Source organism: Hipposideros armiger, unplaced genomic scaffold (genome assembly GCF_001890085.2).
Source record: "Hipposideros armiger isolate ML-2016 unplaced genomic scaffold, ASM189008v1 scaffold_351, whole genome shotgun sequence".
NCBI lineage: Eukaryota > Metazoa > Chordata > Mammalia > Chiroptera > Hipposideridae > Hipposideros > Hipposideros armiger.
Genome location: NW_017731701.1, coordinates 1,579,379 through 1,604,892, shown reverse-complemented (window position 1 = coordinate 1,604,892; position 25,514 = coordinate 1,579,379). Strand labels below are relative to the sequence as shown.

Below are 25,514 nucleotides of genomic sequence, written 5' to 3'. Positions count from 1 at the left end.
AAAAAAAAAAGATTTCTGGACCTGCTGAGTAGAGAATGGATTGTAGGATGCAGAGGCATATGTGGAAACCCAAGAGAAGTCTTTTGAAAAAGGAACAAGACAGATATGGCAGTTAAGACTCAGATTGGGCAGCGAGGATGGAGAGCACAGCTCCAAGAAATATTTAGGAGATCAACTACATATATAGTCTTGGTAATGACTGACTGTGGGGTTTGAGGGGGCGGTAGGAGTTAAAAACAGTTCCAGGTTTTCTGGTTGGTGCAAGTGACGAGGTGGCAGTGCCATCAATGGGAGGGGAGGGGTGGGAGGGAGTAAGAAGAGTAAATTTAGGAAATAGCATGACCTAGATTTTATAAGTCCTCCTGGAGGAAATAATGTTAGTAAAGTCTAGTATCAGATTAGAAAGAAACCTGGAGGTCAATGCCTGATAGCTGCTAATTGAAGCTACAGGAGAGGATGAAATAGTCCAAGGATATTGTGACATGAGAAAAGAATGCTTAGAACTGAGCTTTGGGAAACACCAATACTTCCAGATTAGGTAAGGGAAGAGAATCGCACAAAAACTTTAATGGCACGAAGCTAGAAAGCAAGCTATTGTGTTCTAGATGCCTACAGGTTTTCAATTTTGGTGTTACTTAATACTGTCAGATACTGCCTAGAGAACAAGCTAAGGAATGAACTATTAGATTTAGTAGTGACATGCAGGTCATTGGTGATTCTAGTGAGAGCTGTTATACATAGTGGGGGAGAAGAGCAAATAGAAGAAAAGTTGGAGAGAAATATGAGGCATGTTCAACAGCTCATACAAAGAGCCAATGGAGAGACATAAAAAGTACAGACCAAGTAATAGAGTTCATGAGAAAGTGAGAGGATATAGGATTCCAGCACATGTTGAATAACTGGCCTTTAATAGGAGGAGCAATACATCATGTATAGGAAGAGGAGGAATGAAGTAAATGCAGATACATTTGTGTACATATTTGTCTGGTGGCTTTTAAAGTTCTTCCTGTGAACCAATTCATCTGGGGATGAAGAAGATTGAGTGGAGGGTTTGAAATAGTTGAAAAAAGGAAATGAAGAAACACAATAAGATTACTGGCAGTGCGGACAGCCTAACTGAAGGTGGTGACTGCATTTACAGTGGTACAAACCTACCAGAAATATGACCTCCAGCTGTCTGGATGCATCAGCATTAGGTTCATCCAGGGTGGGCGTGTTGCCAGACTGATACGATATGGCAGTAGCACACATGACTTTACATTATTTACATCTGCTAGTCAGCCTAAGGCCACCAAGCTCAAGCCCATGGTCTGACAAAACCGTATTTACTGACTTGAAAGCAAGGGAGCACACTCCAGAGGAACCATGAATGGCACTCCACACAGGGAGGAGGAGGGCGCCATCTTTGGTGAGGTTTGGGTTCCTGAAGAATTCTGAGAAAGTTCTAAAGGAAGGGAGACCAGTTCTGGGGTTGGATGCTGTTTCTGAAGCAGGATTAGGAGAGGCAGGGATTAACTAGGGGTTGGGTGCTGTGATGAGCGAGGGCGGTTTAGCAACTGGGTATCCCCAGTAATAGACAGGTAGGGATAGCGAAGAAGTCTGGAGTTGTCACAGAGGAGTCATGACATTTTTATAGCTACAGCATGACTTTGGAAGAAACAGTTTCCTATTAACTTTGCAGCTGGCTTTATCTGTCTGTCATCCCATCCTGATAATGGCAGGGCTGCTCCACCCTATCCCCCACTTTTAACTGATTTTCAGTCCTTTAGTCCTGGACGAGTTTTCAGTTTTTTATACCAAGCATCCTCCTCTTGCTAAATATGACTTACTTTTAAAAAGTAAATTATAATTTAATCCATACCCCTATGTCCCGATAAGATTTAATGAAACATCTAATCATAGAATTGTCCCTTTCTGACATCCAATCTAGAGTGATCCTCTCCCGAATTATCCAACCAAAGCCTAAATCCTGTAATATGTTGTTTCTGACACCTTACTGCCACACCCCCAGTTCCCCATGATATATATTCTGCCTTACTGCAACAAGTACTAAACTCAACATGTTCAAGGACAGGTGTTCCCGGTAGCCTTCGGCTGACAACACAGAGTGTCTGAGCTGATGACATGACTGCCAGGTTCAGACAATATTTGCACTTTATTGCCAGTCAAAGTTGACATTCACTGGCACCTTTTTGTCTTTGCTTATTGGAGACTTGTACTAATAATCCTTACGAGACTTAATGAGGCATATTTCTGTGGAAGATATGGCCATCCTAAAGGCCAACAACAGCAGCACAGAACCATTTCCCTTTATGTACTGTTGCAGTTTTAAAACATGTCCACACATTCCTTGATGGCCTCCTCAGAGACTGTACATAGTGGCAGGAATGTTCCCTGCAGCTTCTGAATGCAGCCTCTTCCTGGGTATGTGGAATGCCCTACCCCCAAATCCAGCTGCCATGTTGTGAGAACTCCAAGCCATGTGGACAGGCTATGTAAGTGGTTCTGGCTAAGTGATGCTTTCAAGTCACCTGTAGTCATCAGCCATGTGAGTGAAGAAGACTCCAGGTGATTACAGCATCCAGCTGTTCCAGTCACCCCCCGTTTTCCCAGCTGAGGCCGCAAATGTTGCAGAATAGAGAAAAGCCACCCCTATTATGCCTGTCCAGATTCCTAAAACACAGAATCCATTAACATAATAAAAATGCTTATTATACAAAGATACTAAGTTTGGATAGTTTTTTAAGCAGCACTAGTAACTGGAACATATATCGATCCTGTGGCTTGGAGGCTGTTATGAGTAGAGCAGTGGGAGGTGACAATGAACTAGTGGACAAAACTGGATGGTTCTTCATAAAGCAACTGCTAAAGTTTAAAGTATATTCAGTCAGCATAGACTTGGCCCCTGGTCTAATGTCCTGCCCCTTCCCCACACCCTTTCCCCTGCCCGAGATTTACAGTGAGCATAACCTATAGAGAACTGCAGATTAAGGTAATAGCTATCATGTTACAAGAACCATGTTGAAAAAAAGTTCTATTACAATTTCCAAAAAACCCAATTGCATTTATACTTCCCTTTTACAATAAGGAATCTAAAAGTTTTAATGCTTTATATTTGCTAGTTTTTTCAACTAGACTTGTCATTGAACTGAATTCATATTCAACAGACATTGAATAAAATATCTCCTAATAGTTTCTCTGATTTCAAACCATAATTTTTACATCATGTAAAAAAGTTCAACAGAAAATCTTTAAGATACCAGGATACTACTCCAAAAACTTAAGAGAAAACAAAACTATTTTAATTTTATTTTCAAAGTCTAATTTTAATCCAGACTGAACAAACAAGCAGAAAAGTGAGAAAACTAACTGTATTAGCAGACACAGATGTACCAAATGTAAAACAGTGGGTTATTAACAGAACTATTTACATGCATATTTACAAGCAATCCTTTTGTACATAAGTTTTACTTTTAGTTAGTTGGAAAAAGATTTTTTGACATTAGGTAAAAATAGGGCTGAGGCGGTACTACATTATAGTAAAAGTATTAGAAAAGTGATCCTCAAGGTGTATCAATTATAAAGCAGATGAAAACTTGAGTGACAAAGACCTAGCAAAATTCTCTAGTAAAAAAGTCAATGCAACTCATGCTACAAAATAAAAAGGAGAAAGCCATATAAATGAAGCAGAAAAATGTTTTAGGCTTCTGGGTAAGGTAATGAAGTTAGGTGAAAGAAAAAAAAAATGAACAATTCTAGAACTGCAATAAATCCTCAGTGAATTTTCTTGGTTGTTTAGAATTCTAAGTCTTTTTTTTTATGACATTTTAAAAGCCCCTGGTATCAAATAGCATTTGGATATGTAAATCAGTTAATGATATAGTCTAAGACTTTGGTGCTAAAGATTTTCATGATTGTGAATCATATTTGAAACCCAATTTACTGAGACGCTAAATGTAAAACTAAATAAACGCTATATACTTATAGCTAAAAAAAGGGTGCTACATTTTTGCAGTCATATGTATTTCCAGGCTAAGACTTTTTCCCTCAAGAAAAGCTGAATTTAAAGGATAAGCTTCTAACCAGCTAGCAAAATTTACTTTCAACATTTCATTTATTTCAAAATCGATTTTATTGCAGCCAAAACAGTGGAATTAACTGTACATAATAAACTATTATTTATATATACACATTTTTAAGTTATAGGGAATAAAGTTTATTTTGGCAGACAGTGTTAAACAAAAGTTGTATACATTAGTAACATAACTCAACATCCTTAATTTGGTATAAGTGTGACACAATTTCTTGCTTTCTGTGTTCTGCTAAATCACCATAACCTAAACTGCTTTATAAAACTGATTATATTGAAATTTAGCTTTACTGTTTTCGCTTGCGCTCTGATTCCAAACAAAACTTTTCATAAGCTTCTTCTATCTCTGGGTCCATCTCATCATCAATATCATCCAAGTATCTGTGAAAGGAGCAAAGATGACTCATAAGTTTAATGCTTTTCAATTCAGAAAATGTCTAAGATGCTAATCCATGAGAAAATGTGACTGAGTTGTAATAGAATGCAAGCACTAACTGTTTAGAATTACATTAAATGTCCTCAGATAACAACTGCTTAATATGATGAGTTAAATTTTGCACTGGATTCTGAGTCCCTTGTATTTGAAGTTAAGATTCTGCTATGTATTTAGACATGTTAAATTCTTTAACCTAATCTAAAAGTTAAATCAAAGGCTTTACATATAAACTGGGGGGCTCACGACTGATAATTTCATAAATTTACGTTATCAACAATTACACGATAATTAGAACATAATTTCAGATGTGCCCTTCACCTCTAATGCTGCATTAATATTTTATGTCTACTTAACATCAGAAATGGTATTCCTACAATGACAATTTAGTCAGATTCCATTTGGAATCAGACTTTCTTAGCAAAAAGCTACTTTCAAGATCATCTATTTCAGAATTTTCCCAACTATTCAGTGGTTAAAATGATGGAAAACAAGGCTTTCCATAGTTAAATACAAAAGTTACAAGCGCCGGTAAAGGGCTTAATATACACATTCTTACTGAATTCCAAGTCACTTTAAAAAGATAGGTACTACTATAATCTTCATTCTGGAGATTAAAAAAAAAAATCTTCAGGAGATTAAGTAACATAAGATTTGTTAAGTATGTGGCAGAGGCAGAATTGGACTCCAGATCTTTTCCCTTTTCTACTTTTCCTCCACAAGACACTGACTATGGTCTCTGCATCTCCCAATAACCCTTTCCACCTACATGTGTGACAAAATTAGTTTCTAACATGGTTATCTGAAAATTTTTGGCAAGTTACTACTACATACATACCACTATATCCTCAAATCAAAATGCACATTCTTGCAGTATCTACTTTTTTCTAGTCTAAACTCTACTATTAAACTGTGGCCACAGAAATTTCACAAATAAAACTAGTAGCTAAAGAGAACTTACGGATCACCAGCCCCCGATAAATCTGTCCCATTTTCTTCATAATCTGGAAAAAAGTCTTCTCTTTCAAGTAACTCTTGATATTTCTCTTGGTAATCTACAAAAAGATAAAGTAAAAAATTTAAAAGCTGAAAAAAAATCATATGAAATGGTCAGTTATCCCTAAGACACTTTTTAAAAATAATTTTATTATTTAAAAAAAAATTAGTTTCAGGTGTACAACACAGTGCAATAGTTACACTTTTTACCCCTCAAAGTGACAACCCCTCTCCCCCAATCCGCCATCCCACTCCTCCCCTTAGAAATTTTAATGCCTTTTCATTCAAGTAGATTCAAAGTTCAAATAGCAGTAAGCTATTTTTACTTACCTGTTATTAAGTAAGCTTAATTATATATTTAAGAACAGCTTTATAAAAAACTTATTTTCTAATTGGTTTGCTTTTGCCCCCTGCGTGCTCATAAATTATATATATAATATTCCTCTAAATAGAAGTTGGAAATCAAAGCCACTGAGAATATACCAGAGTACATTTCACAGCCTATGTGAACGCTGTTTACACTCCCCCTTCCAATTTTTTTTTTATTAGTTTCAGGTGTACAAAACAGTGCACTAGTTGCTGTTTACATTCTTTACTGCTTCTTTCCATCAGACAAAATATTGGCTATATAATTTGTTGTATCTTCCATACCCATTTTTCCTTTCACAAGGAGAGATTTCAATAAAACATCCTGGCTTCCGGCTCCCCCATTAATTCCTCCCCAAGGAGGTAAAGTGAGCTATCTATCTGGCTAGCAGGTAACAGCCACTGGTCCATGTTTCTCAATCAGAGGAAGCTAATCAAGCAAAGGTTCTGAGCACAGGGGATTTTCGTTTCGTCCCTCTCCTTAGAGACAGCTGGAAGGTAGCTACCTGATAAATGTTTCAGCTATACCAACTTTCCAAGGCAACTCAGATGATATTATAGCTCTCCATCTGCCAAATGTCTTAGACAGAGTTACTGAGTATCTTAGCATGTCTGTATGGAGTCCTTACCTTTGAATAATAAAATACATCAGTGTATATTAAAACTAGTTTAATAATATTAAAATTAGTTTTTTATGAACAGTTACTTCAAATTTCAAAAGGATAATATAATTACATTAGACTGGATAAAGACCATGTCCCCAAGACTGTCAGTCTCTATAACTCTAATTCCAGCTTAATGGATGAGTGATATTTTGACATTCAATTTTGGCAATTTGGAGACCATTTTAAGTATAAAACTTTCCTGTAACAAATAATTGAGGTTAACAGGTAAGACATTCTTTTAAATGTATGAGTGACACAAAAAACATCAGGTCATCCGATGACAAAAATGAGAAAGGAACTGAAAGTCATACATAATTACTGCAGCTAGGAGGCTGGTAACCGTGTGGTGACAAACAGGCTTGGACTTTAAAACACACAGAAAGTCAGAAAGGAAGGTCTTGGGCCCATGTGAAACAGGGAGATGGAATTCATGCTCCAAACCCATCTCACCCTGCACAAACCCAAGACATTCAAAGGACAGATATCTCAAGCAAAAAATGGAGGAAAAAGCAAAATGAAAAACACCTTAGTGAAAAGGAGATAGCAAAGAAGTCTGGTTGTCTCTGCCTGGGTTTGGTGTGGGGACAGAAATACTCTGAAGAAATTGGTTCCCGAGAGAATCTGTAACAATGGGCCTGGAACCCCTATGACAAGAAAGTAAAAACTTGTTCCAAGTCACAGTTACCCCCGTGGCTCCTGGCAGGAGCAAACATAAAACCCACTTTGGATAGATGTCCCTATGACCCAAGCCACAAGGAGTTTTCATGAAGATAAACAAAGGCAATAAAAACACTGATGCAGTCTTAAAGGGCTATAATACATGTAACTTAACCACAAATGATTTAGAAAAAAGATCAGTGTGAAGAGAATGATAGAGTAAGCTTAACAAAAGGTACATCTGAGTAAAGGGTACATGGATGTTCTTTGTACAATTTTTACATTTGTAACTTTTCTGTAAGTTTGAAATCATTTCTGGAAAAGTTTAAGAAAGTTAAATATGAGATTGCAATAAAAAAGATCATAACAAACAATTTTGGGTGTAATAATCTGAAAGAACAGCACAGTTGGAACTAAAAGATAGAAAAATATGAAGCAAAAATAAGTGTTTAGAATGAGAAAAAAGGACTCAAAACTTTGATAAAAGATCAAGATACTCTGAACAAAATGCAGAAACAAAATTCAGTTTGAAAAACCAAACTGAACTTCTATCAAAAGTAGTCACTAGAAATAAACAAATAGGATCAACAGATTAGACAAAGATGAAGAACAAAGAACTGAAAGGACTCAAGGTAACACTGAAGAATAAACGAAGAAGAAAAATTTGTCTTACCAGACAGCAAGATTTATAGTAAGAATAGTTAAGAATGTGGTATTGGTGTCAAGACATACAAATAGAAGAAAGATTCACATGCATAAACAGAGGAATAAGACACAAGCTTATAGAGGAGTTACATGGTACCCAACAGAGGGACATTTTATCTAAAACAGGAAGGATGATTCAATACTTATTGCTGCAATTAGAGATTATGGAAAAAGTATATCCCACATATAAAAATTAGCCAGACAGATTAAAGACCTAAATATAAAAAACAACAAAGTAACATTTTTTAGAAGAAAATGGAATTTGATAATAGTAAGGAGACCGTCACAGATAGCACACACAAGACAGATACATTTAGTTTACATGAAAACTCAAAGCTTCTAAATGCTCAGACATAAACAAAATAGGACAGCACATACTGGGAGAAGCTAAAGAATACTGTCTAGGCTATGCAAGGAATTACAAATCAGTAAGAAAGATAAACGATCCACTAGAAATACAGACAAAGAACACTAACAGGCAATTCTCAAAAGAAGAAATCAAAAGGTCAACAGAAACATGAAAAGAAATTCAGTATAATTAGTAGGAAAATAAAAATTTACAATTTCATACAATCAGACTGACAAAAAGCTAGGTCTTGTAACAATTAAGTGTTGCCAAGAATGAGAAATAGGATAGCAAACCAAGTTTTTATATAAATCATCTGAGCATTATTTGGCATTTAAAATGAATGAACCAAATGTATATATATCAACATGGATAAATACCAAAATTAATACTGAATAAAATATAAGTTGCAATGGATGTGCACTATAAGATGCCATTTACGTTAATACTACTCTGTAATAATACCTATTGTTTATAGACACACGTGAAGTAAAAAGACACCAGTGACACAAAGGTAAAGGATAGTAATTACCTCTGGGTGAGAAGTAACAGAAGGACTAAATTTGGGGTGAGGGATCAATTACAGGACAGAGAATGGTTTTAGTCATATCTATAGGGTTTTATTTCTTTAAAAAGACCAACAGTATATGTTAATATGGCAAAATGACATTGCCATAATCAATGAACTTGGTTTAATCTTGACTGTGAATGGTTTTACCTTAACTTGAATCAACAGGTCAGTTTTCTGTGGATTTTTAAATTATGAAACACTCAAAAAATTTAAGTTGAAAGTTAAGCAGTCCTTCTTTTACCTCCTTTGTGCTACAGGCACAGGATAGTTGGTGCCTGCTATCCAGAGGCAACAAATGGGAAAATTCCAATGATAAGCTGGTTGTATTGTAGTTTGTACCAAATGAGAAAAATTTCTCTCTTGCTCACACTGCAGTCCCATTTATCACAATTAAAGCACTCTTTTTATAAATGTCCTTTTCTGGAAGAGGAAGTGTGAAGAGACTTAGATTTTAATTAACTTTGACCCACCAAGTATTAATGAAATCCATAATTCTTAGTACCTGTAAGTATTAACCCATATTAATGAAAGTTGCTGACTATGTAGTGAACTAGAACCATCTTTTCTTTCCATTCATCCACATGGAAAGTTTAGAGTATAAAAACAAACTATCAGAGGAAATACAAAATAAAAATGGTTGCATTTAATTGAGGGATTCTTCCAGTTCTTCACTGTTTGGGTGACAAGACACTATATACCGAGTCTGATGTTCCATCTGAAATAGTTCCAAGTGTAACTAACCATTATAAAGAATATTCTACAAGAGACAAGCCTTTACCCTGTATTTTAGAATGACGTGAACTCTTCAAAAATCTACAGCTTTGTGCTGGTGAGGGAATGGTTTTCTGTAATTTACTATCTTACCCAAAAAATGGGGGGAAATGACTGAGTCAACATACCTGGATCAGCTGCAGTGAAAGGAACACCCTCAGATGTATAAAATGTTGGTTCATTCTAGGATGAATCAGTGATAGAAATGTTATTTCAGAACTGATTTTTTAAAAGCACATTATTAATGAAGCACAGCTGATGTCACTCATCTGCACCTGATAATGCAAGAAGAAGCAAAACGCTAACTTCCTAGCGGCCATTTTCATTTTATTGGGAAATAAAGTCTATGGTTTTCAGATTTCTATTCCATTATCTCAGGTTCTTGTGGTTCTAACACTGCAGTCTACTGTCTGTCACACTCACGGTGAACTGTTCTGCGGTACACTGTGATTTAGTGTCAGCTCATTTTTTGTTGTGGTTCCGTCCTCCCTATCATTTTTCCCTTCAAGAATTTCCAGACTGGTTGTAGGAGCATTCTTCCATCGTTGCTTTGTTTGGTCATGTTGGGGCTTCTGGGCCTCATTGGCCTGATAACCGTTTTTATTTTCTTGATTTACTTTACTACAATATGCAAAGTAAAGGTTTGAGATGCAGGCCTTTGGTTATGAACTCCCTGGAAAAATTGCTTTCTGGAATCCCTATGCTCACCCAAGTCGAAGTCATTAATTTCCCTTCCCATTGGATGGACCTTTCTCTAGTCTACCCTTTCATGGAGGATTCCATGTTTCTTCTATTTACTGTGTGCTTGCTGCCATGTGGCCCTAAGCCAGTGATAGGCATTAAATTCTGAGAACAGCTTTATGTAACTCATCTAGAAATTTCCAAAACTGAATAGGAAAATTCAAGCAATAAGCAAAATTTAAAATGTAAACACTGGCATACCATGAAATAGTTAGGATCATTTTCAGGTGTTGCTTCTCTGTATGTTGAGGTTACATGGACTCTGCCCCAGTTACTTGACCGGAGTTCTACAAGCTTCAAGAGCATCTGTTTTACGTCTCTGCAGACACAAGTTGAAAAAGTTCAAATATGTCCACCATAAGTGTTGTCAGGCTCTAAAATACCAGACTCCTAAAACTATTTCATAAATTTAACATGTACATTCATTGCTTCTTCTAGACATTTCCTATAATGACACAAGTTTATCTTTAAAAAAAAAAAGCCTTGAAATTTGTTCCATGTAACTATATGGTTCTTAAAGGCAGTGGCTATCCTACGAACATTTTTATGCCTCCAACTGGACTTATAATAGTATTTTACCCAGATATTTATCAAAAAATGGCTAGGTGAGCAGAAGCCATAGGTAAAATATGATGCCTTTAAAAAAATGTTTCTGTAGGTAAATCTATAAATTTCAATTATTCTAATGAAGTACAACAGATTTAAAAACAACCCCCAAAGAAAAAGCAAGGAATTGAGACTTACTGGCTGTCTACATTACTGCTTTTCTTACCTGCTGCAATTTGCATCTAGGACAACATTTTCAATTCTCTGAATAATTTCTTCCATATCGGTCTTTCCTTTTTCCTTCCAGGCATCTTCCAAAACTGACCCTGTCAACTAAACAAACAAAACAAAACAAACAAACAAACCCAGGTATCAATAAAATAAGGAATTCAAAAAAGTATAGAAATTCTAAAAATATATTAGTAGCACTTTGAGCATTCTTTGAATAAGATGAATTTAGCAAGTTAAATATTCCCAATACTTACCTACCATCTAATATTCAGGGATCTCTATACCTTCTATGTTTTTCTTGATCGAGAGAAACTAAAGGAATGAACTATAGCAGAATTTTAATCATAGGTTTCATGTGTGGAATGATCATATGTTATATTCCCTGTATGTCTAAAATAGGCTATAAAATTTTAATCAATATATTACTTTTTAAAATATGCAACATACAATAAATATTAAAGCCTTGAATTAAAAAAATACAAACTTCATCAGAAAAAAATGAGTTAAGGATATAAACAGGTAATTCACAGAAACTAAAACAAATGTCTAATAAACATGAAGAAATGCTTAAACTCACTAGTGATCAGGAAAATGCAAATTGAAATGAAGTTTTTGGTTTTGTTTCTTTAAAGATTTTTTTTATTGGGGAATTGGGGGGATGGGAACAGCGCTGGGGAATTGGGGGAAGGGGAACAGACATGTTGCTGTCCTTTTGTTCTTCAGTCTAGTTGTGGAGGACATTGCTTCACTGGCCCAAGCTGGCACCATCATTGCGCTCTTCCCGGGCGAGGAGGCAGATCAGTTGCCGGCTTCTGGACGGCCACTCACTGCAGCTGCTAGCCGCTCACGCTGGCTGCTGGCTACACACGGTAGCCCATGGCAATCCACTGCCATAGCCTACGCCATCGCCGGTGACTCATGGCAGCCCAGCTCCAGGTTGAGCTGTTGTTCAACATCTTAGCTGTAGAGGGCAGTGTCACTGGCCCTCATATGTGGGATCCGAAACCGGGGCCCTCTGGCGTCCCAAGCCAGTTCTTAACCATCGCGCCACTCGGCCGGCCCTGAAGTTTTTGTTTTTACGCATCATCTATGACAAACCAAAACCCAGGATTGATTATATCCATTACTGATAAGGATTTGGGGAAAAAGGTATACTCGTTCAATATTGGTGGGAGTACACTCTAGTTTAACATTTGGAATGGAAATGTGGCATTACAGAAGGTCCCCAACTTACGAGGGTTTCACTCACAATATTCTGACTTTACAATGGTTCAAATGCCATAAGTATTCTATAGAAACTGTACTTCAGATTTTGAACTTGGGTCATTTCCTGGACTAGCGACATGTGGTACAATTCTGTCTCATGATGCTGGGCAGCAGCAGAGAGTCCCAGCTCCCAGTCAGGCATGCGATCATGAGGGCAAACAACGAATACTCTACAGTGTATTCGTTGTGTTATGATTAGCCCAACTGTAGCCTAACATAAGTATTCTGAGCACGTTTAAAGTAGGCTAGGCTAAGCTATGATGTTTGGTAGGTTAAGTGCAATTTCGACTTACGATATTTTCAACTTCCAATAGGTGTATTGGAATGCAACCCCTTCGAAAGTCAAGGAGCATCTGTACCAAATTTAAGTACACATGCTCTGTGATCCACAAAATCTATGTGTAGGAATTTAACTATATAAACAACTGCACATATAAAGACATGGTGAAAAATTACTGATAGTGTTGCAGTAACTAAACTGAAAAAACCCAACTGTTTGACAACAGAATGGATAAACAATGGGCATACATACAATAGAATGCTAGGAAGCTACTGAAGAAAGAAGTAAATCTGTGTGTCATGCAAAGATCTTAAGATCCTATTTATGAGAGCACACAAAGACATGGGAAAGGAAGGAAAGGGAATTTACAGATGGGGGTGGAGTGAAGGACTTCCATTTTTCACTTCTAAATTTTGCTTAAGTATATATTGCTTTTCTGATATTTAAAAAATTTGAGAGCAAAGTAAAATGTCAGTTATTTAAAGTAATAATTTAATCTTGAATTCATTTGTGTATTATACATACTTTCTTTTCTCCAAATTGTACACTAAAGAGGTAGAACTGTTACATTTTAAGAAAATAAGTAAAACCTACCTTCAGTAATTTTACTGCACAAATTAAATTGTCATCCATAGGATTAGAAAAGAGGGCATTCAGCAACTCCCGAAGACCAACCTGAAGAATATCTGCTCTTGTAACCTGTCCATTTGTTCCTTTGATCTTTTGGGACAAATGAAAATGAAAAGCAACTATGCCAAAATATAATACATACATATAAATGCCCTAACAAAGTGTTGGCAAAATAAGTGTTTTACATTAAAACAATACCAAAATTATAGGAACACACTCTGGTATCTTCACAAAATTAAACTTAACTTTACATGTAACTAAGACCAGTAATAAAGCCGGTAAACTATAGGTAAGTTTTCATTTACCACACATAAATATGGTCACGGTAATTTAAGCCTCCTTGAGTGTTACTGGCTTCACAAAGCATTCTCTAGTCTATTAAGCTACCACCTTTTCTTGGAACATATAGCATTTTATTCTGCTTTTTATACTGTTTAAAATACTGTTTGCATTAGAATTGTATATGTATCTTCGCTCTCTGGCTACAAGAATTAGGAGCCATGCCTCATCTTTATGTTCCCCACAGACACAGCACATACGAAACTCAACAGCATTCTTAAAATGGCTCTTCATTTAAGGCACATTTTAGGTTGGGGCTCTTATTTTGGCTTATGTAAAAAACTGAAAAAAGATTAAGACATGAGATTAAAACAAAAATTAAGTCCACCTGTGCTAAAAAGGGATAGTAAATTAGGCACCAGACTAGATATAGTCTAGTCTATTTAGATGCACTGAGATGCACATTTGATAGTGGATTCATGTGTTTTTTCAGTGGTGTTTATGATACTAAGTCTTCAAATCAGAGTTTAAGAAAGTATACCTATAGCTGTTTAAAAAACTAGTCAAAAAAAAATTTAAGCAAATCCATTACAAAGTAATATTCAGCACTTATGTTGCCTATTAACAAGCATATATTGAGGTATACCACCAATTTACAAACAAGTTTAGCTGTACACCTTGTATAAATGCATTTTATGTGGAAGATTTGCAAAATAGGACCCAGATTAGTAAATCTGGGTGAATTAGGTGAAAAAAATCAGAAACTCTAATCTCTCCTCTCTTCACTCAAAGCTTTGTATTCTGTAGGGCATGATGCTTTTCAGCCACCATCTGAAAGTCAACATATTAAATGTATGTTTAATATTAATGTTTCTGATACAAGAATTGAAAAAGGTATAAACGTCTCTATTTCAAAGGCTTAAGTTCATGTAAACCGTGGCTTTCCAAAAGTACACAAGGAGTTTAAAATGCTCAGTAACTACTTCCCAACACCTTACCCATGAACAGGAAAATAAATGTTACCCACATTCCATTAGAGTACAGACACCGCCACGAGTGGGTACTAAGACATTATTTTCTTTCTCTCCCATTCTCCCTCTCCCATTTCACCCTTAATGTTATAAAAGTAGCATGTAAACACAAAATCCTTATTGAGATCAGTTTGTGTTCTCAGGCTTTGTCAGTACGTAACAGAAGAAAATGTTGTCCTCACCTCCAGATTAAGATAAAGTTCTCCCAGAAAGAGTACAAACGCATGGAATCGTTTTCGAGTCCCTTCATCCCCTTTTGCAGCTTGATCTTTAACTTCATATTCAGTCCGACATCTAATAAAGATATGCCTTTTATAATCACACATTACTTTGTTTTTTAAATAGTCATAAAAGATGACCATTTGTCGGTCTGGTTGTCCACAGCAATGCAGAGGCAAGTACAATGTACCAACTTCCTGACTTTCTATAATAAACAGTGTTCCTGTCCATTGTAGAGACCAGAAAACACATCATCTTTTCATACTAGCATTCCTCATTTTAAGAAACGAATAATAGTTGAAAATAAACCTATCAGATCAAGCTGTAGTAAGTTTAAACAGTATAGGTTTCATGAGGTCCATTGTATACTGGTACCAAAAAGGAAAATAATGCCTCACCTTCTATATCTTATAAGCTTTTTTTTGTTTAAAAAAGCACTGTTATTACCCAAATTCTGTAAAATGTTCTACTCTTTCTGAATATTTGAACTTTGAAATATATCTTCAAAAAAATATATGTTACTGGCCTCCAACTAAGCCGAAAATAAAATGAATTCTTATCAAGCCTATTATCCCATTATATAAATCCGAGAAAAGAAATGAGGGGAAACGTCCCCAATTGAGCAGACACATAGGAAGCAATTAGTTTGGTTTCTATTTCCAAAAGAGACTGAAGGAGTCAAAATACCTTATTCTCCCCCAACTTGGCCCAGTTGCCTTACACAAATAACAAAAGAAACTCTCTTCTTGGGGCTTACAGACAGAGTTCCTACAGGTTTCTAAAATAATGACAATAAGCTTGTCCTTGCCTGCACCAGTGAATTATGGTGTTAGGCTATTGTCACTAGAATGGATTTTTAAAAATGGACTTTAAATGTTTACCATTTGGGTGTTAAATATTTTTTTCCTATCTTTATTGAAAAAGTGGTGAGAAAACTCTAGAAACGTCATGTGTGTTATAAAATTGATTTTGACAGTTCCTTTAAAGACCAAGCGAGGAACTTATGGATACTTAATGGCTTTCATACATGAGGGACCAGTTCAGGTTTCTTTGTAAAAAAATTTTTTAAAAAGCAAAAAGTCACTTCACCAAGAATTGACCGTGGGTCAGTTTGTGAATCAACCATAAACCCAGGATAGCTTGTTGTGCCTACGTGACTGATTCCAGTGTTTACAAGCAATGTTAAATGAGCAACATCTTCTGCATGAGTCAAAGTAGATATTTGTTACCTTCTCATCCACATTAATTCATCAGAAAAAAAGTTGAGATATCTATAAATAGAACACGCTGGTTAATAATGGAAAGGATCAGTTATTAATGCCAATTCAGTTATTATCTAAGCACCATGTAGGCTGCTCTTTCTCTGTCCTTTCTTTTACGATTTTGCAGGTAAGAGCTCTGATGAAATGATCTTTTTTGTTTTATAAATGCTATGACTATTATACATTAAGATATGTGAACGTGCAAAAGCAAATCTCTGCTCCTGTACATGGTTGATTATCTAGGTGAGAGGAAAGGCCCGAAACCTTTTTAGGGTAAAAAGTTTCAATTATAAAAACAATATATGCTTATTTCAGGAAGTTTAAAGCAGAGATAAAGAACAAAATCACTGCAACCCAGAGATAACTGCTGTGAAGGTAAATTAGGTTTTTCCCCAAGTATGTATGTATTTTTAAGTCAGGTAATAGAATTCATGGTTATATGATTGCATTTCTCCATGTTAATATCCTTGACAGTACCACAGAACTACAGAAGTACATATACATGGGGTCAAGAGTCGGAAGAGTGGTTCTCAACCATGGCTACACAGTAGAATCACTTGGGAAGCTTTAAAAAACCATGCCCAGGCTCCAACTCAGTCCATTATATTAGAATTTCCAAGGGTGGGGGCAGGGTCTCAGCCCGATTTTAAGGCATAGCCAGGGATGAGCAGCACTGGGGAAGACAGGCAAGTCATCCACCTACTAGAAGTGCCTGCTTTCACATCTTTCCAGAAGCTGTAATTTGCATGTCCTCAATTATAGGTTAAGGTTAGATCTTTCTGTAACTTTGTGATTTATAGTTTTCCAAATTGTTCCTATTCAAAGCCATCCCAAATATTCCTATTAAAATATTGGTCTTTTTCTTACTCATTACTAAGAGGCTCCTCTTTTCATATTAAATAAATGAGCTCATTACCATGTATTACATATTTCCTTCTTTTTACTTTTCAGTTCATATAAATTTATGACTCCCCCAAATATTATAAATTGTATGTAATTAAGTTTAAATAATGTCTTGTTTTAGTCTGTGGGTATCATGTCTTGCTTAAAAGGGCTTTACCAATCTAAGATTTTTGTTTGTCAATTTTTCTCCTAGCATTTACTGTTTCACTTTTATTTAAGTCTTTGATATATTTGAAATATATTTTGGTGTGAAGACTGAGACAGAAGCCCATCTTTGGTTTTTTTCCCCCCAAAGGACTAGCCAGTTGTGTCAGCAGCATAATTTACCTTGTACATATGTATCTGAAGTATCACCTTTATCAAAAGTTTAATTTTTCAAGTGTCTCTGAAGTGTACTTTTGGAATCTTTATTCTGTTCCCGTGTAGTGTAACCACATGATGGCTCCATCATGTGGTTTTGCAACCATTAAAAGTGTCTTTAAATAACTAAGGTGCAAACTATAATAAACTCAAAGACAACCTTATTATTGAAATAACTCAAATTATAAGAAAGTTTCCCTAAATTAGTTCAATGTCATCCCAAAAATATCTAATAAATACCAACCAGATTTGTATAATTTCACATGCTGATTCTAAAATTCATTGGCGAAAACAAGCATGAAAGAATAACAAAGAAAATTCCACACAAAAAAAGTGGGGAACTAACTAGCCATTAAAACTTTAGTGCTTTTTAATAGTATGGTAATAAACCGGAATAGAACAAGTGATGAATGGAATAGATAGAATGGAAGTCCAGAATCAATACCCAAATATAAGGATATAGTATGATAAAGGTAGCAGGCTCAAATCAATAAGGAAATGGGTCATTCAAAAAAGTGGTATGGGAAAAACTGGTTAGACATCTGGCAACAAATAAATTAAATCCAAGCTCAAACCCAAAGTACAAAAATACTAAGAAATATGTAAGTGATCATTTTTAAGATCTTGGGAAAGAAAAGCCTTTTCTAAGCACAAAACCGAAGGCAGAGACCATTACAGAAAAATATAGCTATATGTGACTATAAGTTTTTAATACTATACAAATAAGAATGGTTTACCCTATTCTCCCCTGCAACTTTCTATAATATATAGTCTTTAGGAAGAAAGAATGGTCAAATTCTAGTACCTTTAGAAGCAGTTTTCCTTTCATTTCATAGTCACACTGACCTTTGAAGTAGCAATTGACGAAAGTTGCCACTCTGTGGGCTAATTGTCAGATGATGGGACAGGTAATTACACAGGCGAGCTCCCATGTAAGAGAAATTTGGAATAGATGTGGCCTTTCAAAAAGAAAAAAGTTTTGCAGGACACAGATATGTCATCAATAATGCAAACACTTAACAGCAACATTCTCGAGAGAAAAAACATTTCTATTCCCCAAAACAACCATATTGTACAGAAAAATGTACAAGTCTTTTGTAATTGCTAGACATAAGAAAATTAAGTTACCTCCCTCCCAACTTTATACCAAGAACCAGAACAGGTACAAAGAAAAATGTTTAAGGCAAGTTCTCCCAATCATTTACCTGAGATTACTAGAAAGCAGACACTATCTCTTTATACTAACCCATTTTTGCACAAAATATGTAAATGTACCCACTTGCACAGGGCCCATTATGAATAAGAATATGTGCCCAACTATTGAGCCATGGTGCCTCTCAAGAACAGGACGGCAATGACTTTGGCATCTAGCAACCCAGAAACAGGATTCCCAGACCTTCTGACTTGTGACATCACTAAACCTCTCTGAGCTTCAGTTTGATTCCTAAGAGGTGCTTAATATTAATAGTACTTGGCACAGGAGATTAACACTTCAAGAACACTCCAAAAACTCTTGGGGTAAAGAAGAAATCAAAACAAGTAAGCCATTTAAAAAAATAAGACAGTGATAAACACCACACATCAAAGACTGTGTGATAGACAAAGCAGTACTCAGGAAGTTTAACTTTACTGTAGTTTTTAAAGAACTGTAGAGAACATAGTTCACTACCTAATATTAGGTACAAAAAAACACACATTAAGAGGTTAAGGGACTTGGCCAAGGTTACAAAGGTAGTATTATATTAACCAGAGTCTAGATCTAACAAATGTCCTGATGCCTTTCCAACCCTATGTTGGGTCTACTTATTAGCTGTGGTAACCTTAGACAAGTCATTTAACTTCTCTGTTAAGATATGTATAAAATAGGGGTAAGAATAATATCACTCAACCACTGAGAATTAAATGAGTTAACTACATGTCAAGTGTTCAGCTTTGCCTGGCACGTAGTATTTTATAATTAGATCTTTTTGTTTCTAATTATTTCCTTGCTCAACCAGGACTCTGTACATTTCTCATCAAGACTGGTTTCTCCTGACATCACGTATGTTTATGATGTATCTGGTACCAGAAAAGACCTGAGATTCAAAATTTATACTTTTCTTATTATTGGCATTGCCTGTTTTCTTTTAGTTTACTTTTAACATTATCATACACAATTTAAAGAAGTTCTACAAAGCTAGTTATTAAAGTTTCCTGCTTCCCTGCTATTCCTCAATTTTACTCCCATAGACAACCACTTTCAATTCTTTCAGCTAAAAAGATTTTAACCTCGGTATTTGCATTATCTGTGATTTTTCAGTTTAGACATTATTTCTTACTAGTTTCCCACCATGGAAGATGAGCATTTCGTTTTCACCCTGCTTAACCCCACTCCATTCCACTATTTCCCAATCCTTCCACCTACCAATATGCTTATACCATGATTTTATTCATTAGTTTTGTTTCCATTTACAGCTAAACCATGTTTTATACTAATTTCTTTCTTGTACAACTTTCTTTTCCCTAGACTTACTCAATTTTTTCTAGTCTTTGTTTTTTATATACCTCTCATTGATTTATTATTAAGACTCACTGCTTTGTAAATGTCTTATTATCTTCTAACAGCACCTGTGCTGGTCTCACCAGGGAAATCTTTCCTGGAGCCTTCTGCCCTGTTCCAGAGACACCTGGCCCCTCCAGGACTGCTATGCTCATGGCTAGGATCGATCTCCTTTCATTATCATCTGGATGATGAGACACTTAGCATCGCCTATAAAATTCCCCATTTCCTAGTTCCCATGTTTTCGTCCTTGGCTTAATTTCTTTTTGCTGGAGCACCGTCTTCAATAACCCTTCTCAAGAAAGATTACAATAAAATTTCAAACTGGCTACTCAGTACAAATATATCTAGAGGGTCTAATTTTTTTTTTTAATTTCTCAAGCAATCTTTTTATCCTCATTCTGTCCTTATTCTACAGCCTTTTGGAGGTTCTGAATTGTAAATCAGGGGATTCTCAGCTGTCCTCACGGGTTTGGAATTCAACTTTTTTAGATCTGTCACGTCAGTTACCACTCACCCACCTGCCTTCTAGATCTCCAAAACTGGTATGTCTATCGTCTTTCCCCATCTCAATACTTATGTGATTCTGGCTTTTAAAAATCCCATTACTGTCATTTTAGTGGTATGTGGTGTGGAATCAAAGTTGAATATGTATGTTTATCCTGTCTTTTTTTTTTTCTTACAACAGGTCTTCTTTTGTTAGTTGCTATGAGTAAACTCTCTCAATGAAACTTAAAGAACTGTTGGTAAATCTGTGTATCACTGACCACAGAATGTTAAAACGTAAAAGAACACTGAGAACACATTTGAAGAACTAGCTTTAAGACAAGCGAAGAAATTATAGTCTGTCAGGTCATATCCTTCTGTTCAGTCCTAAAGAACAGACTATTAGGCAGACTACTGAAGAGCTGAAACTAAATAGAAGAGAAACCAGAAAAGCATTAAGAAATAAGTATAATTCTTCCATTTTCTTATCTCACATTCTTTTTCAACACATTGAGAGGCCAAAAGCAGTTTTCAGAACTTAGTATTTCTATCTTCCTAAGATTTCAGGCATTTCCAGAAACCTGACAGTTGGCTAGATAATAAAGGGGGGGAGAGTTGTGGGGGGGTCTCCAGTAATAATTCACAACATATTGGAAATGTAGTAAAATGAGACACTAGATGGAATTAAAAAAAAAAATCAACCTGTTATCATAATCACCATTCCGTATATTCCAAGTTTGAGTTGTTTATTCAGCAATGACTTAAAGAACTCTAAAAGTTATATTTCTGTTCATCTACTATTCTGTTTTTGGCCAGTCTCACACACTCGTTGTAAATTTGTCTTCAAAATCCAGTGTTACCTACTTTTTCATTTTGTCAATGACCAATATGCTGGAATCAAAACTAAACTTTATGTGATGAAACAATGTACACTGACATTAGACTTTCAAGGAATTAAGATGTAAATCCTTGAAAATTTTAAATAAAGTAAAAACAAGCAGAAATGCTCAACTCAAGAAAGGGTGTTTTGTGGTATGGTTTTTCTAAAGACTCATTTATGAGGCAACAAAGTTCTTCCATGATTTTTTCCTTCCCTGCTCCAATAATGCTATATAATTCAACATCTCAGAGAAAAGAATTAGTCTTTTTAATGTATTAATTTCAGATCCTATAAAACAATGGGGGGGGCGGGCGGGGGAGGGCATGGAAAAAAAGGTATGACTCATGAGGCCTTCCCCATAAAGCCCAAAGCTCCTGCCAACTGCCTGTATAGAGCCTTGGCTACACAGGTGATTTTGCAATCTGGCTCTAGCCCTGGATGTCTAACTACAGAATTTTATACAACAGACACTTAAAAGCTCCCACGAACCATCAAGTTAATGAGTGAGGCAGGTGAACATGAACCTGGCCTCCCTCGAGGAGCAGATACCATCTTTGAGCTTCAAGGAAGCTATCTGATAATCACCCATGCTACCAGCCAACAACATACCTGTTGATAGATGAGTTCCACAAGTTCTTGCAAAGCATCATCTGTTGTAACCCACTCCTTCAGTGTCTCTGCAAATTGTTCAATTTCAGTTTCAAAACTGCCAGGCTGCTCTGTAAGATGATTCAAGAAATCCTGAACATATTCTGCTAGAGTAGGATAATCCTCACAACCATCCTCATAGGATTCCTATAGATAAAAAGATGAAAAATTATTAATCCATGTAACTGGCTAAAATAAACATGAGGCAGCTTTAGGTTAAAATGTCGCTAGCACAAATTATTTTTTAAGGACCCTTCACATGATAAAATTTGTTATTTCCTTTAGTAAAGTAAGCCCACTGAGCAATTCATCTTACATGCCCAATGGTCCGAATGTGGTTAACAGAAGGGCTCCATCTAGCTGGGTAGGGAATTGTCTTCTCATGCCTGATAGATTTACAAGATAGCAGAGAAATCAAGATTACACCAATATTTCACTATAATACCAATATCAAAATAAAGATCTTGACCTATTTATGGATATAATAAGATCTAGGATTTGCTTCATGGGAGCAATGGGAAGGGAGGAAGGGTCAGGAATGTAGAACCAAGAATGGCCACATGTAGCTAAGTGACGAGGCCACAGGGATTCATTATACCATTTTCTATACCATTCTTATAGCTATTTGACAATTTCTATATTGAAGGACATTAGTAAGGGTTGTCGTCTGTCTATCTGTTAATCCCCAAGGAGAGGGAAATATATATAGTTTAAGTGACTATAAAATTTCATCATAGCATACAGTTGTAGGAGATTTTTGGCTGCTATATCCAGGTTTCTAGCCAACCTTGATACTAGTAGTTTTCATCTAATGTCTCCACTGCCACCTTTGGAAGTTCCCAACCTTTTAATTAATGGCAAGGGGATGAGCAAGGTGAGTATCGCAAAAAGTAACAGCTCAGAGCACCAGCTTATACTTTAAATGCCTGGAATACCGCCCACAGCATTTTGAAGTTTACCTAACAGTTATGATCTTATAATAACCATATTGCTTGATGAAATTTACCTTTCCAAAAGGAGTCAAATGAGAAATCAATAAGAAGGAATTACAATTATGACTACAGTATAGAAAAACTTTATGCAAGGGTTAGGTTCTAAAGTCAGTGACTGCATAAAGGAAGGAAAAAAAAAAATCACCCCTAGTCAAAATTCCCCTTAGGAAAGCTCCACGTTGGAGACGGACATACAATCTCAGAAGACAGACTAACATGGCCAACTGTTCCTCCACTGTTGGTGCTGACCACTATTTCTTCAGCTGACCGCCATTCAGAAGCCATATTGCATAATTTTTACTTCAGTCTAGACACAAAAGTGACACTTTACATGAGAAGTTGCATGTACTGTGTATGAGAGGCACTCGGGAAACACCAGCTACAGGACAGCAGATTCATATGCCTACATCGTGTGCACAAAGCGTTCACTGACAAAAGCAAGTAACCTCTCATGCATTAAATGTTTGTCTGATCACACAACTGAATCCAAATTAAATCACTCTCATTAATGCTGATGAAATTCAAACCATGAATCATAAACATTACAGCTGTGTGACTGAGGATGAAATGAGTTAATGAGTTAAGTTAATGAGTAAATGCCCCTGGACCAGTGACAGCACATAGTAAAAGGCACTAAGTGTTCAATAATACATTTTTAAATTTCTAAGAAAAGACCAAAACATATTCCAAATGCGACAGTCATGTTCTCATACCTGAAAGGGCTAAAGCGTAAAAAACATCCAAAAAGTAGAATGATAAAAAGCTGTATTTCTTGGTACCTAGTATGGTAGTCCAAATGATTAATTCATTAATAAGTTAATAGTCGGCAGTTGCATGTATAATGTTATTCATTCAAAACCATTTGAGTGTGGAGTGCCTACTAAGTGCCATAGGCTGTTCTAGGTGCTGTTCTGCCATGAATAAAGGAGACAAAGTCCTCCTTCCATGGAGCTCACCTTCCATGGTGGAAGACATTATTCAGACACTGAGATATACTATGAAAAATATGGTCAGGGAAGGATCCTGAACAGTTAACATCTAAACTGAGATAGAAAAAGAGGGGGAAAAAAAAATCCAGCCATATAAATATCTGAGGAAAGATATTCTGTGCAGTGGGTACAAGAAGCATATAGGCCTCAAGGAGCTAGGTGTTTGCCTGAGGCCTTTAAGGCCAGAACACAGAAACTGAGGATGGGTGGTAGCTAATCAGATCAATGAGGCAGACAGGGGAATCGTGTCGAGTAACAGGGAACACACTAAGGAGACTGCCTGGAAAGGTAGTGGGAAAACTGGGGCTGGTGGGGGGCAGGTTAGGGTGGGATTGATAAAGGAAGAACCATGTATCAAGGACCATGTCATTTGCACATAGTTACATGCTTAGTTAGAGTACAGAACAAAGCTTATACTTCTATGCTATATTCCAAATAATCAACAAAGAAGCTTAAAAGCCAACTTCAACATATATACAAGGAAACTTACTGCCAAAAACCCCTCCAACAATCCATCAACAAGGAATTGGTTAAATATATTACCTCATATCCATATAATGGAATATCATATAGCCACTTAAGAATTTCTTAACAAGATATATTTACATTATCAATACAGAATATCGCCAATATAGTGTTAAATTTAAAGACAACACAGAACCACAACTTAGTACTATTTAGTTTTTTTAAAAAGAGACTTACAGGCAATGAAAATTTTGGAAAGATAAACAAAGGATAATAGTTACCAATGGAGAAATGTTCATATTATAAATATTGACCCTTTATTATAAAATTGTGAAAGCAATTAAGTATTATAAATGCATACATAAATATTGGGTTGTCAGAAAAGTCATGACGTATTTTTTCTGTTTTTCGATGCAAAAATGCGTCATGACTTTTCCGACAACCCAATAATATACTTAATTTTAACCACATACATGTGTGAATTTTACAATTAAAAGCTAAGTTAAAGTTTTCAATACATATATTTACAGACTTAAAGTCTATAGGTCCTAGCTGAAGGTATTAATTTCCTAACGGTTTCTATCAAATGTCATTCATTATGGTAAAATGTATTTTAGAACATGCATTTTAGCCTTTTTTTTTTTTTTTAATTAGCAAAACTGTTTTTAAGAAAATCTGAATTCTGAAGGTAAAAGCAGACAGCAGAGCTGCTTTGAACATAGCAGAACAGGGATTCAGAGCCCATCCTTTTAAGCAAAAAAAGCAGCACAGAATATTCTGAATAAATAAGCACTCAAACATGCTTGAATGAAAGCGTGTGTTAGTTTTCTAGTATCAGATTTTTTTAAAGTACATATTTCTTCAGTCTTCAAAGTGGAATTAAATGGCTTCCAACTGAGGAATATTTAAGTTTTATTTTTCTTGGCAAGAATTCTATGACAAGAGATTAGGAGGGCCATCAATTAGAAAACTTATTTTTCATAGTAGGTACTTTGAATCCACTGTCAAGATGAGAACCTAATCCGGGCCGGCCGAGTGGCGCGATGGTTGAGAGCTCGCTTGGGATGCCAGAGGGCACCGGTTCGGATCCCACATATGAGGGCCAGTGACACTGCCCTCTGCAGCTAAGATGCTGAACAACAGCTCAACCTGGAGCTGGGCTGCCCG

At 36.0% G+C, this 25,514-nt stretch overlaps 1 protein-coding gene across 3 annotated transcripts in view; it reads right to left on the bottom strand.

Moving 5' to 3' along the window:
• Positions 1-3,283: 3,283 nt before the first annotated feature.
• The window catches only part of PAIP1 (poly(A) binding protein interacting protein 1), a 28,196-nt gene continuing 5,965 nt past the window's right edge, over positions 3,284-25,514 (bottom strand). For 2 of the 3 annotated variants that reach the window (XM_019661520.1, XM_019661519.1), the window contains exons 3-11: positions 21,863-22,048; positions 18,195-18,307; positions 14,787-14,898; positions 13,259-13,384; positions 11,114-11,220; positions 10,543-10,660; positions 9,729-9,783; positions 5,485-5,578; positions 3,306-4,471 (exon numbers count right to left, since the gene is read on the bottom strand). In XM_019661520.1, coding sequence (XP_019517065.1) covers positions 4,378-4,471; positions 5,485-5,578; positions 9,729-9,783; positions 10,543-10,660; positions 11,114-11,220; positions 13,259-13,384; positions 14,787-14,898; positions 18,195-18,307; positions 21,863-22,048 — 1,005 coding nt within the window. In that variant the 3' untranslated portion in view covers positions 3,306-4,377. Of the gene's footprint in view, positions 4,472-5,484; positions 5,579-9,728; positions 9,784-10,542; positions 10,661-11,113; positions 11,221-13,258; positions 13,385-14,786; positions 14,899-18,194; positions 18,308-21,862; positions 22,049-25,514 lie in introns of all 3 variants that reach the window. The other variant, XM_019661518.1, reaches the window with a different exon arrangement.